The sequence below is a fragment of the Podarcis gaigeae genome, assembly GCF_964106915.1.
Source record: "Podarcis gaigeae genome assembly, chromosome: 2".
In the NCBI taxonomy this organism is placed as follows: domain Eukaryota; kingdom Metazoa; phylum Chordata; class Lepidosauria; order Squamata; family Lacertidae; genus Podarcis; species Podarcis gaigeae.
This window is the reverse complement of record NC_139679.1, coordinates 36,886,594-36,900,129: the sequence shown is the minus strand read 5'-3', so window position 1 is coordinate 36,900,129 and position 13,536 is coordinate 36,886,594. Positions and strand designations below refer to the sequence as shown.

Sequence of the window (13,536 nt, the reverse complement as noted above, 5' to 3'; positions counted from 1 at the left end):
TTTTCCAATGTTTTGAAAACCTTGAGCTCATGATTTTCTGGGTAAAGAGTAATTGCCCTAAAAGATGATGACCCAGGTGAGATGGATAAGATTAGATTGCATGAGGGGAGGGGAGAGGAGATGGGAAAATGGCATAGTGGGCTCTCAGGCCGCCTGTTCTCACGCTTTGTATCACTGGGGAGGCGTCATGAGGTCACGCAAGGAGGGGGGATTGCAGGGAGACTGATGTGTCCTTGCTTGCAGCCAAATAATGAAGGTTTTGTGATTTTATGTTAAGCCACGTGAGGCTTAAATAGTTCTTGAGCTTCTCTCCCTCCTATTTGTCAAGCCCAATCATTGTTAATGCAAAAAGAGGAAGAGGCATTTGCAAAGCAAATGAGCATGCTGGTCAATTTAGGTTTCCACAAGTTAGAAGACAATTAACGAAGGTACTGCTGTATAAGCTGTGTAAGCAAAAATGCCCTAAGTTTACAACGTCTCAGGCAGAAAAATGTCTTGATCAGGCCCTGGACCAGGTGCAGAGCTGAGGTAGAAAATGGCAAGCATACAGGTTGGGAGATAGAAAAAGGCTCTAGGTGCTAGTAGGACAGGAAGAGAACAGGACCTGTATTGTGGAAGACCCAGATCTAAATGACTTGTGAACATTGGTTTCATCTACCGGTAAATATTGAATTATGGTGTTGGAGGAGACTCTTGAGAGTCCCATGGACTGCAAGAAGATCAAACCTCTCCATTCTTAAGGAAATCAGCCCTGAGTGCTCACTGGAAGGACAGATCGTGAAGCTGAGGCTCCAATACTTTGGCCACCTCATGAGAAGAGAGAACTCCCTGGAAAAGACCCTGATGTTGGGAAAGATGGAGGGCACAAGGAGAAGGGGACGACAGAGGACGAGATGGTTGGACAGTGTTCTCGAAGCTACCAGCATGAGTTTGACCAAACTGCGGGAACCAAGAACTAACTTAGTTGGTCAAATCAAATCAAAATCCTTTATTAGGCATAGCACACCACACATACATATCATACTTAGTTGGTCTTTAAGGTGCTACTGGAAGGAATTTTTTTTGTTCAAACTGCGGGAGGCAGTGGAAGACAGGAGTGCCTGGCGTGCTCTGGTCCATGGGGTCACGAAGAGTTGGACACGACTAAACAACAGCAACAACAAAATATTGCCAGCTTCAGATATAAACTGCTATGGTTTCATCTTGAAATACGAAGCGTCTGCTAGCTTTGGATAGGAACGGAAGGCAAAGAAAGCATCTTTCAATTTCTGCATCACCCTATTTCTCACAACAAAGTGGAATACGGTGACATATCAGCGGAGCCTTCACCATTGTGTGCCCATCAACCTCAGCTGTGTCAATTAACTGGGGGAAATTCTCAATCTGTGATTATACGCTTTAGTTGATCTACTAATTATCTTGATTAAATCTTGCCGCTGTAATTATTTCATTTTGCAGCAAAATAGGATCCCAAATGTGAGGATCAAATGACTGTGGCTATTTTTAGCCACACAATAAGATCAAAGTGAATGAGTCAGCCAGAAAGGCCCCCTTGTCCTCCGACAACATGTGAACCTGGGGGATTCGTCACACGCAATCCTGATCTGAAGACAGCATCTCCCACAAATGACATGAGTCTCAGTAAACATCCCAACGATATTATTTTCTTTCTTGCACAACGCAGTGCCTTTTGGCCAAACAGTACTGACAAACAGGTTCCCTAGTCGTTGTATAGACGTGGTGGCATGCAAATACACTTGCCTACAATTCACTTCTCATGGTGGCAATGAAACCGCTGCTCTTTGAATGAGAACCAAAGAAGTACAGGCACAACCTAATAGATATTCATCAGGCATGCCCTTCCTTGGCTCTCTGAAACAGTATGAAGTATGCTTTGGGCTCTCCGTAAGGCTGTCTGGTGGTCTAACAAATTTATTCGCTTCATGCTGTGAAAGGAACTGAAAAGCTCCACCCTACTTTCATATTCCCTTTAAAAACATAGAGCCTAATGAATAAAATTATAATTAAATTTGTATCTCACACTTCATTGAAAGATCTCCTGGCAGTTCACAACATAAACATACAAAATGAAAAGACAAAATTCACAATAAAACAAACCAATAGACCCTCTCCTGCAAGCACCTTTTAAAAGGCCAGAGAATGTTAAAAAGCCTGGTTCTAGAGAAATGTTTCTGCTTTAAATAGATATTGTTGTTGCTTTTATATAAAGAGGACATATTCTGAATCCACATCCTCTAGGCTCCATTGTGTTTCCCTTGAGATCATTGGGGTGTGTCACAGTGGAGTGTTTATGGCCCTCTGAAAACCTCGGACCCTCCAAACTATGTTGGCAGAGAGGGTCCTACCAATATTTGTGAAGTGCTATGGGTGTGGACAAGGCCATAGGCTCTGGATGCTGTCAAGGTGGTAACATGTTCTGAAAGGGTCTCCCTGAGCAAGACTTTCTCAGTGGGCTTATCTTCTCCTTGTGCCCATTGGTGGCCTGCACGAAGCCACTGTTCCTCTTCCTCTGAGCCCAATCCTCACCATTGCTTAGAGGGAGAAAGGTAGTCATGAGAGCAAATAGGGACAGCAGCAACAAGGAGGAGAAGTGGACATACTGTGGTAAATCGGGTTAAGTACTTAATTCGTTCCGGAGGTCCGTTCTTAACCTGAAACTGTTCTTAACCTGAAGCACCACTTTAGCTAATGGGGCCTCCTGCTGCCGCCGCACCGCCAGAGCACAATTTCTGTTCTCATCCTGAAGCAAAGTGCTTAACCTGAAGCACTATTTCTGGGTTAGCGGAGTCTGTAACCTGAAGCATATGTAACCTGAAGCGTATGTAACCCGAGGTACCACTGTACTGGGATCAAACTGAATATGAAGCAAACAGTTCAGACCCAAGATGCTGTGGCAACAGTTCTCTGGAATTCTGGTGAAGGAAGCCCCAGAGCTGTTATGTTTTCGACATCAGTTGATAGCTTTTCTTGTAAGTCTCCCCAGTTATCTATTCCCCCCCCTTTTATTTTTTATTTTGACAAAGTAATAATAATAAATAAGTAAGAATAAAAATGTGCACCCCACCACCGAGACCATTCCATTGTAACTATCCAGCCTCCCAAAATTTCAACCCCTCTTGAGTTGGTTTGACCCCTTTCCATTTTACATATTCTACTAACACTTCCCATATCTCCTCAAAATCATTTCTTCTGTGTATTCCTTGTCTTACCTTAATGGCACATGTTAATTTATCACTAATAGCTATATCCCACACCTCTTTATACCATTCTTCCATTTTATATTCTGCTTGCCCCTTCCACTTCCTAGCTATCATAATTTGTGCAGCTGTCAATAAATTTGTGAGCAAGTCCTTCATAGTGTGTGAACCTTCCACCACATTGTAAATTGATAATAATGCTACCTCTGGACTTTCGGTCAGCTTTAACTCAGTGATTTTTGTTATCTCCTTAAACACCCTTTGCCAGAAAAATTGAACATATTTACACCCCCACCACATGTGAACATAATTCCCTGTTTCCTGACATCCCCTCCAACATAACACCGAATATTCCTTGTTTATTCCCAGGGGAGCAGAAGGAAGCAGTAGTGTGTCAGCTCTTAAAGAAAACTTCACTGGATCCTTTAAAGGTAAAGGTAAAGGTACCCCTGCCCGTACGGGCCAGTCTTGACAGACTCTGGGGTTGTGCGCCCATCTCACTCAAGAGGCCAGGGGCCAGCCCTGTCCGGAGACACTTCCGGGTCACGTGGCCAGCGTGACATCGCTGCTCTGGCGAGCCAGAGACGCACACGGAAACGCCGTTTACCTTCCCGCTGGTAAGCGGTACCTATTTATCTACTTGCACCCGGAGGTGCTTTCGAACTGCTAGGTTGGCAGGCGCTGGGACCGAGCAGCGGGAGCGCTCCCCGCTGCAGGGATTCGAACCGCCGACCTTTCAATCGGCTGCTGAACAGCTTGGTAGGTTTCTGGAGGAAACATTGGCTTTAGATCCATTTCAGTCCGGGTTCTGTCCTGGTTTTGGGACCAAGGCAGCTCTGTAGACAACTGGATTGAGGCGGGTTGGTACTGCTGATTCTCTTAGATTTGTCAGTAGCCTTTAACATGGTTGATCATGATCTTCTGGACCACCTCCTTGCCGACGTAGGGATATAGGGCATAGCCTGAAAATGGCTGTGCTCCTTTATCTCTGGTCGGGGACAGAGGGTGGCACTAGGGAGGGAAATGTTGTCGCGCCACTCCTTGGTGTGTGGAGTGCCACAGGGCGCAATCCTCTCCCCGATACTTTTTAACATCTTTATGCGCCCCCTTGCCCAGATTGTCCGAAGCTTTGGACTGGGTTGCCATCAATATGCTGATGACACTCAGCTCTATCTGCTAATGGATGGCCACACCAACTCAGCCCTGGACACACTGACCAGATGCTTGGAAGCTGTGGCTGGATGGTTTCGTGGGAGGCGATTGAAACTAAATCATTCAAAGACAGAGTTCCTCTGGCTGGGTCAGGATGGCATGGGGATGAGGGATCAACTCCCTTCTCTTGCGGGGGCCCAATTAGTGCCGGTGCCTTCTGTTAAGAGTTTGGGTGTAATCCTTGACGCCTCCCTTTCCAAGGAGCCGCAGATTACAGCAACAGCCAAGACGGCATTTTTCCAGCTTAGCTGCATCAAGCAGTTGGTCCCTTACCTCTCCCGCTCCGACTTGGCCACAGTGATCCATGCGACGGTCACCTCCAGGCTTGACTATTGTAATTCGCTCTACCCGGGGCTGCCCTTGAAGCTGTCCCAGAAACTCCAGCGGGTGCAGAATGCTGCAGCGAGGTTCCTCACAGGGTCTCTGCCATGGGAGCATATTCACCTAGTGCTTTTCCAGCTGCACTGGCTCCCGGTGGAGTACAGGGTCGAATTTAAGGTGCTGGTTTTGACCTTTAAAGCCCTTCACGGCTTTGGACCCTCATACGTATGGGACCGCCTCTCCCGATATGCCCCATGGAGGACCTTAAGGTCCATAAATAGCAACACCCTAAAGGATGTCAGATTAGCCTCAACCAGAGCCAGGGCCTTTTCAACACTGGCTCCAGCCTGGCGGAACGCTCTGTCTCATGAGACCAGGGCTCTGCAGGATCTGATTTCTTTCTGCAGGGCCTGTAAGACAGAGTTGTTCCACCTGGCCTTTGGCTTGGAATCAATTTAATTCCCTCCCCCTCTTTATTTTTTCCTTTCTCCTTCTATGTTGGAACTCCTATTTGGGGACTTCCCTGGCTTTTTTCTGGCCCATGTAGGACCAGTCTGGATAGTTAGCCATGGTGAAGACTTGATGTTTTTATCCCCCAAAATGTTTTTGATTGCGTTCCACTGAAATGAGGTTGTATTTTAATGTTTTAATGTATTTTAATCTTGTTTTTTAAGCTGTATTTCAATTAAATTGTTTTTATATTTGGTGTTAGCCACCCTGAGTCCAGTCTTGGCTGGGGAGGGCAGGGTATAAATAAATTATTATTATTATTATTATTATTATTATTATTATTATTATTATTATTAGATTTAAATATATTTTATTTCTGCAGCTTTTCATTCTTGGTTCAATACAGTTTTATGATCTGTATTACATTTTATATTCTGTGTCTGTACATTACTCAGGTATACTCTGTCCGATTGCAGAGACAGTGTGGAAAAAGTGAATAGAGAAATGCTCCCCCTCCCTCATAACACTAGAACTCAAGGACATCCATTGAAATGGAATGTTGGACCATTCAGAACAAAAGAAAGTACTTCTTCACAGAGCGCAACTATGGAATCCGCTCCCACAAGAGGCAGTGATGGCCACCAACTTGGATAGCTTTTAAAAAAAGGATTAGAGAAATTCATGGGGGATAAGGCTATCAGGGGCAGCTAACCCTGATGGCTATATTTCACCTTCACTGTCAGAGGCAGAATGCTTCTGAATACCAGTTTCTGGAAACTATGGAAGGGGAAGAGTGCTGTTGTGCAAAAGTCCTGCTTGCAGGCTTTTCTTGGTGTCTGGTTGGTCACTATAAGAACAGGAAGCTGGACTTGGAGGCCTGCTGGCCTGATCCAGAAGGCTCTTCTTATGTTTGTATAAATTCTGAAATTAAAAAATGAGATTGATGCCCTCAGCAGAGGACGGTGTCTTGCCACAAGTGTCAACATGTCAACAGCCTGGTTGCCTTTTGTAAATGGAATGGTGGAGGTGCCATTTTGTCCTTTGCCTCAGGCAGCAAAATGTATTGGGTTGGCTCTGTATAAGGTAAAGGTAAAGGGACCCCTGACCATTAGGTCCAGTTGTGACCGACTCTGGGTTGCAGCGCTCATCTCGCTTTACTGGCCGAGCGAGGGAGCCGGCGTACAGCTTCCGGGTCATGTGGCCAGCATGACTAAGCTGCTTCTGGCGAACCAGAGCAGCACACAGAAACGCCATTTACCTTCCCTCCGGAGTGGTACCTATTTATCTACTTGCACTTTGAGGTGCTTTCGAACTGGTAGGTTGGCAGGAGCAGGGACCAAGCAACGGGAGCTCACCCCATCACGGGGATTTGAACCGCCGACCTTCTGATCGCCAAGTCCTAGGCTCTGTGGTTTAACCCACAGTGCCACCCGTGTTCCCTGGCTCTGTATACTATGTTGCAATAGCCCAGAACTATGAAATGTTCACAGATGGCGTTGGTGTGACATGTGAAGCATGATTCAAAAGATTATATTGTGTTAGACTGATATATGATAATTATCATAGCCACCACATTCGTGGCAGTTGTGACAGCCTGGCATATATAGATGGCAGAAGGGGGGAAATCTCAAGCGTGGATCTCCCCCTCTGAAAATCCAGGATTTTTGGCAGAGTTATTAGGAGCATAGTGGGCCCCCTTCTGCCCTAGTAGTTCAGCAACTTCTCTGTGTGGCTCGTAAGAGGCCAGCCGTGGGGCAGCTAATTTCCGCTCTTTTCTAACCCTCCTTCTCCTCCTCTTCCAGCTGTGACTTTGTTGCTGGGCTCCTGTCTGGCAAGAATTTGGCTCTTCACCTTTTATCCTCCAGAGTGTTTCTTTAAGGAGGACGAAATATGTGGTGCTTTAATCACTCCCCTCCCTCCTCATGCTTCTCTGGAGTAACAGCCTGGTTTCTTCTCAGGAGATATAATGCTTTGGCCAGAAATGAAAAAACTCCGGCCAGTAGCACAACAGTAGCTCCTGCTTCCCTGTTCCAGTCCTGTCCTCACCCTTTCCCTAGTCAAACACTCTGATGCTTATGGTCAGATAGTAACCAGAAAGTCCCTCCCCCAGGGGCTTGAGAACAAGCAGAGGAAAGAAAAGAATGCAATGTCACAAAAGGAAATGAAGCAGGCATTCCTTGCCTCAAAATCTGTGTTCAGGTAAACCTCACCTAGTTGGACACCAGCTAGACAAAAGCACGATACCCAGGAATAAAGAGGTGTGGGTGTAAAACAGGGCCCACACCTCTTAGTTATGTATGTGGAATATACGTGGCTATTCTTATTTTAGCCAGGAAAACATCATTAGGCCATTAGGTTGGTTTGTACATAACCTAGGGTGATTTGTAGGGCTGAGGGCCCATGTTCCTTCCTCTTTCCCCTTATGAGGGGTGCCATGTCCTAGGGGCCAAACTGTTTTGCCCCCCCCCCATATTTTTGTGGGGCGGGGTGGGTCCCCCAATGGCAGTGGCAGGAGCAGCAGCAGCAGCAGCAGCAAGGGGAGCTGTCAGGCATGCTGGCGCTGCGTTTGGCTCTGCCCCTGACACCTCCTGACATTGTATGTGGAGCCACACATGTAAATTTTACCTTTGTGCAGTAAGCTAGTTTATACACACACACACCTACCTCTTTATCCTCCATCCATGCAAGTGAAAGGCATCATCACAGATTGGGGACACATTCCAAGGGCACATTCCAGCCAGGCAAAAACACTCAAGGAGGGTGCAAAGAAGAGATGGAGAGGATTGTTACTTGAGAGAGAGTGTATGAGGTGAAGGGAATCCCATGAGTCAAATCAAGAGGACTGGGGGGGTTGCATCTGGCCCCCAGGGCTGAGATTCTTCACCCCTGCTGTGCATGTTTACTCAGAAGGTAGGCCCACTGTGTGCAGTTGGGCTTACTCCCAGGTAAGTGGGCAAAGAATCATAGAACTGCAGAGTTGGAAGGGACCACAAGGGCCATCTAGTTCATGCAATGCATGAATCTTTTTGCCCAACATAGGGTTTGAACCCACAACCCCGAGATTAAGAGTCTCATGCTCTACCAACTGAGCTATTCCAGCCCTCAGCATCTTGTGTGCTGTTAAATAACAGTTAAAAACACAATGGCAAAAAGTTGGTGCCAAGTGGAGCTCTCCCATTCTCATACCTGCATTGGTGGGGGACAATGTTTCATCAGATTGCAGCCAGGGAGGGAAGGGATAACCCCCATTCCTTGTGCCCCTCCACATCTATAACAGAATAAAGAAAAACTAGATGTAGCTGTAAACTACACATTTAATGCAATGTGAACCTTGGCTCTCACCACTCCACCTCATGATAGGGCCAGTGCTATTCCAGCTGATACCTTTCCTTACAATTGCTTTCTCACGTTGTGTCCCTAAACCAGTTATAGGGGAAGCTGCCTTCTGAACAAACCCTAAAATACATGTACGGCATAAAATGGAGTCTGGGTAACTGACACCTCTAGCAAAAAGTTTTCTAGTATAAGCTGGTACACTGCTGAGTGCACAGTCTATGAAACAATTGTACAGTGAATAGGATTACTGGCTTATTTCACAGAGGCCTAATCTGGAATAACTTTCCGCTTGTAACATCTCCATCTGAAAGAGTCAATGAACTCCCTGCCAGGTAGTGTATTTCCCCATTCTCCAACACATTATTGCTGTGTGTGTACTGCTGTTTGCTAAGTGGATTAGGAGTCAGGACATAGTATTTACTTTTATCTGAGTTGCATCAAAAATAGCTTGCCCCCTACCTGAAAGGAATGTCCCAATTAAATTACAAATGGCATATCCTAAGTGTAAGGACTGAAGTTTGATTGATTGGTTGGAACAAACAAAGCATTCAACCCTCACTATTCCCTCTTCAAAACTGGTACATAGGGGACACCTAGTGGAAAAGACATGTTGGTTGAGTACATTAAAAAACGAGCAAACCCCGGTTTTAGCATGTCACTAATTTCTTATTGCATTTGTAATATCACTAAAGTGGCATCTAATATTTGTTCCTTCTGTAAGAAGTAACCAAGGCTTACTGGTTGCAAAAAGCTATATGTTGTTACCCATTTGAATGCCTGAAGATTTGTGTCAAACCCCCCCCCCCCCATTCAGTGTTTAGAACCTTGATTACAAATAATGCACCCTTGTTTTTTCTCTCTAAGCATCCAAGCATCTTGGCATCTATGCCACAAGAAAACAACCACAGAAGGAGAATTGTCAAGAGGAAGCTTTTTGAAGTGTACTGATTTGAACTCCTAAAACAAGAGATAGTGTCTAGGGACTTATTCCCATCTCCATGTGCAGGGATTACAGCGTTCAGCTCTTTTTAATAATAATTGGCTTCATGTGAGTCAGCTATACCTCTGCAGCAAGTTGGGACCCAAATGGTCCTTTAACTGCCCATTTTATATCTAGAGCAGAAGAAACAGCTCACAGTGTACAACAGTAATGAATGTCCTTCTGATTTATTGTGGTGTTTTCCATCCAAGAAACGCAACACATGTAAAGGGTATGTGTTTGTAATGTGTACAATGCCCTGTGAGAATCAAACAAATGCAGCAACATCTTTTGCTTTAAAATTGTTTATTTCTATACAACTCCTTAGATTTGAGGACATTTTCACTGGTGACCCTTCTGTAAAAGTAGAAAGAAGTAGCACTGAATTTAGTGGAACTTAACTGGCTCAGGCCATCGCAAAACAGCTCTGCTCTTATGCATCTTTACTTAAAAGTCCCACTGAGATCAGAACCACGTACACCCAAATCAATGTGTGCCTAGGAGGATTCCTTTGTTAGTGCAGACTGCAGCTCTTGTGATGGTTCAAGCAATACCAAAGAAAGTGGCAGTTAGAACTGTGAGCCTGATAGATACGGTCCAGCATTTGATGGGAGGAAAATAGAAACTTTTCTTTAAGGTGAATGGTAACAAGCAAGCTGCATCTACAAGAGCTAGTAATATGCTATTCTAGGGAATTCTTGAAAATTAACATTTCTGCAAAGCTGAAGAGCTCACTTTCACATTTAGATGTTTATGCAACATCTAAATTTTAAAACCTTCGTAATTTCAAAATACAGCACACGTGCATGCAGTGCTCTGACGTCTAGTTCCCAAGTAATATTAGTATCTGTGGCTGGAACACTTTGAAGTTTGCAAAGAGCTTTGCAATTTGGGTCAGAATTATTATTATTTTTTTACATTTAACCAAAGCCATTTGAGAACTAGGCAGAATATAGACAAATCTGTATATAAGGCAGGCATATGAGAAAAGGGTACCCAGTTACCCAGTTAAGGCTATTCTTAACCTAATGCAGTCGGCTGAATAATTAAACGAATATGACCAGGTAACTAAACCAAGCTTGCTTTTCTCTGTGGTGTGAAGCGACTTAGGTACAACTAGCTCCACTTGTTTGGAGCAAAAACAGATTGCCACTGACTGCCGTCTCTGGGCGGCATCAGCTGCCTCTTTTAACATGGAGGCAGCCTGACAGCGTCCTCGGTTCTCAGGATTCCAAGCCCAGCCTCCTTCCGCGCACGCGCACTACCGCACCAAGCTCTCAGAACTCATTTAATCTCTCAAAAGTTCCGCGCGTTCCCCCCCACCCCACCCGTACGCGCTCGCGGGGCGGGGCTCCGTTCTGTTCCTGTCAGGTGGCAGCCTATCGCCCGCCACTCTCAAGATGGCGGCCGTCCCATGCCGGGAGAGGGCGGGGAATGAGGCGGAAGTGAAAGCGGGTAGTGTTGACAGAGAGCTATAGCTATTGAAGCGGCCTTTGCCTGCGGAGTTGCTGAGGGGGGAGAAGCGCCTTGGTGTCAGGATGATTCCGACGGAGGAGGCGTCCGCCCGGAGGAGGGAAATAGAAGAGAAGCTGAAGCAGGTGGGCGGCACCTCACTGTGCATCCCCCCCCAGCATCGTCCTCTCAGCCTCGCCCTCGTTGGGCTGAGGCGTCGGGCCCTGCTCTGCCCCCCCCCCGTTTAAAGTCTCCCCCCTCCAGCCTCGGTTCCCCCTGCGTGGTTCACTGCCTCCCTCAGAGACCACAGGCCCAAACCCCTGCTCTTACCCTGGGACTCAGTTCCACTGAGCTCAGGGAGGCTTACTTCCAAGTAAATACAGGACTGGGTTGTGAGTGATTCCCTGAAACCAAGTGGGGGGTAGGGAGGTGGGAGGGAAAGCCCACTACATGGTAAGATTGCCACTTGTTTACTGTACTTCCCCTGTAAACTGCCTGTGTGACACCCTGAAATAGAACTATTTTCTTGGTTCTCTAAATGAAGGGAAAATCCTCCCCTGTTAATTGTTTTCTGTGCTTAGCGGCACAAATAAGCCTGGCTGTTTTGTTTCTTCTTGTCCTTTACACGTTGTCCCAATAACTGGGTGGCTTCCAATAATAAAAGGCAAGACAGGATCGCAACACTAAGGAACTGATGCAGCAGAAAACCAGACAAAAACGAGTGCAACCGAGTTCGCAGCAGCACCAAATTATTGCAGACATTTAAAGTCCAAGAATACTACAAAGATGTAAAAATCAGAAAACGGTGTTAAGGCTAAGAAGGTTGACAAGCCAGCATTTTCGTGTTGCACGAACATGCTCCAAAATGTTTAGAGGTATTCCCAAGATTCAGGAGTACAGCCTTCCCCAGCACCCTTGACAAGAGAGTGTTTCTCTAAAGCTCTGTGGTTCAGAGAGCGTTGTGCCAAATTGGAAATACTTTAAAATATCATGAAAAGGTATAATGGTTAAAGCTGCTTTTTAAAATTTTGTTTAAATTCATACCCAAATCTTGAAAAATTTACATTAAAACATATAAAAGCAGCACCCTGTTACCATTTTCCAAGTCTGCTAAGCATCTAGAAAAGTAGTTCAAGAGCCAGAGTAATGGGTTGTGTCTTTCCTCCTCTCTTGCAATGACAGGAAGAAGAAACATTATCTTTCATTAGAGATAGTTTAGAAAAAAGTGACCAGCTCACAAAAAACATGGTAAGTTTGCATAACATGCATTTTATTTTAAAGTGGAGCATAAATATATTATAGGGCAATCCTATGTGTGTATGTACTGGGAAGTAAGTCCTACTGAATTCAATGGATCTTATTCCCAAGTAAATGTGCCTTACATTGCAGTCCTAATACATGTTAACTGAGAAATAAGCTGCATTGAGTTAAATGGAATTTAACTCCCAGGTAAGTGTGCATAAAGATTGCAGTGTAAATCTCAGCTTATGTTGTGTTTCACTTGATGGAACTGCAAACTAAAATACAGCAATGCAGGTGGTTATTGCTGAAGGAAATGGACCCCACTGTGTACATGAAATATCTCTGGTTTTGTTTTTTAGGTTTCCATTCTCTCATCTTTTGAAAGCCGTCTGATGAAGCTGGAGAATTCAATAATCCCTGTACATAAGCAGACTGAGAATCTTCAGCGCCTGCAGGAGAACGTTGAGAAGACATTGTTCTGTTTGGATCACGTTATAAGTTATTACCATGTAGCAAAAGACACAGAGAAAATTATAAGGGAAGGGTGAGTTGATTTTCAGGACCCTCAATATCTTTGTGAGGTCTGTTCTTTTTTCAGTGTCAGTCTCTTCACCTGTCTTTTACCACCATGAATAATCTAATTAATTTTAAGAATGGTGGTTGAATTACAGAAGGTAACTGGAGATAGGCATTTTAAGTTATAAGAAACATGGGATCCCCTTTTATTAGGAAAATAAACCTGACAGTGGTTATGAGCAGGCTTTCCCCAGTTGTCCCATTGGTTTTAGAAAAATATCTCTGAGGAGGTACATCAGAGCACACCCCTTTCAGGTTTCAGGGGATGAAAATTCAAGGCACAACTGTTAAATATCACCTTTCTGGTCCAATATAAATTGTGATCATTTTTAAAGCACTCTGCTGTTTTATGCATGCATTTATTATTGTAGATTTCATCACAAAACCATAGAGTTGGAAGGGACCCTAAGGGGCATCTAGCCCAAACCCTTGCATTGCAGGAATCTCAGCTAAAGCATCCATGGCAGATAACCATCCAACCTCTGCTTAAAAACCTCCAGTGAGGGAGAGTCCACCACCTTCCAAGGGTGTCCGTTCCACTGTAGAGCATTAAACATCAGATGAATTGTTTTATATTATTTAGTGTTGGTTTAAAGCACATAGAGCAGAGCATAAAGGGGGCTAAACTATATAAATAAGGTCATTTTGTTGGAGCATAGTGAAGTGATAGCCTGGTTTTTCCCCCATTGAGGACTTCAGATAGAGGCAGTTATTTACCCTTTGCCTAAAATTATCCCTACCACTTGTCTA

At 44.9% G+C, this 13,536-nt stretch overlaps 1 protein-coding gene across 19 annotated transcripts in view; it reads left to right on the top strand.

Moving 5' to 3' along the window:
• Positions 1-10,872: 10,872 nt before the first annotated feature.
• Positions 10,873-13,536, top strand: part of EXOC7 (exocyst complex component 7) — a 34,537-nt gene continuing 31,873 nt past the window's right edge. For 6 of the 19 annotated variants that reach the window (XM_083725677.1, XM_083725675.1, XM_083725672.1 and 3 more), the window contains exons 1-3: positions 10,874-11,114; positions 12,151-12,216; positions 12,570-12,754. In XM_083725677.1, the coding sequence (XP_083581803.1) occupies positions 11,055-11,114; positions 12,151-12,216; positions 12,570-12,754 (311 nt within the window). In that variant the 5' untranslated portion in view covers positions 10,874-11,054. Of the gene's footprint in view, positions 11,115-12,150; positions 12,217-12,569; positions 12,755-13,536 lie in introns of all 19 variants that reach the window. The other 13 variants (XM_083725663.1, XM_083725662.1, XM_083725666.1 and 10 more) reach the window with 4 other exon arrangements.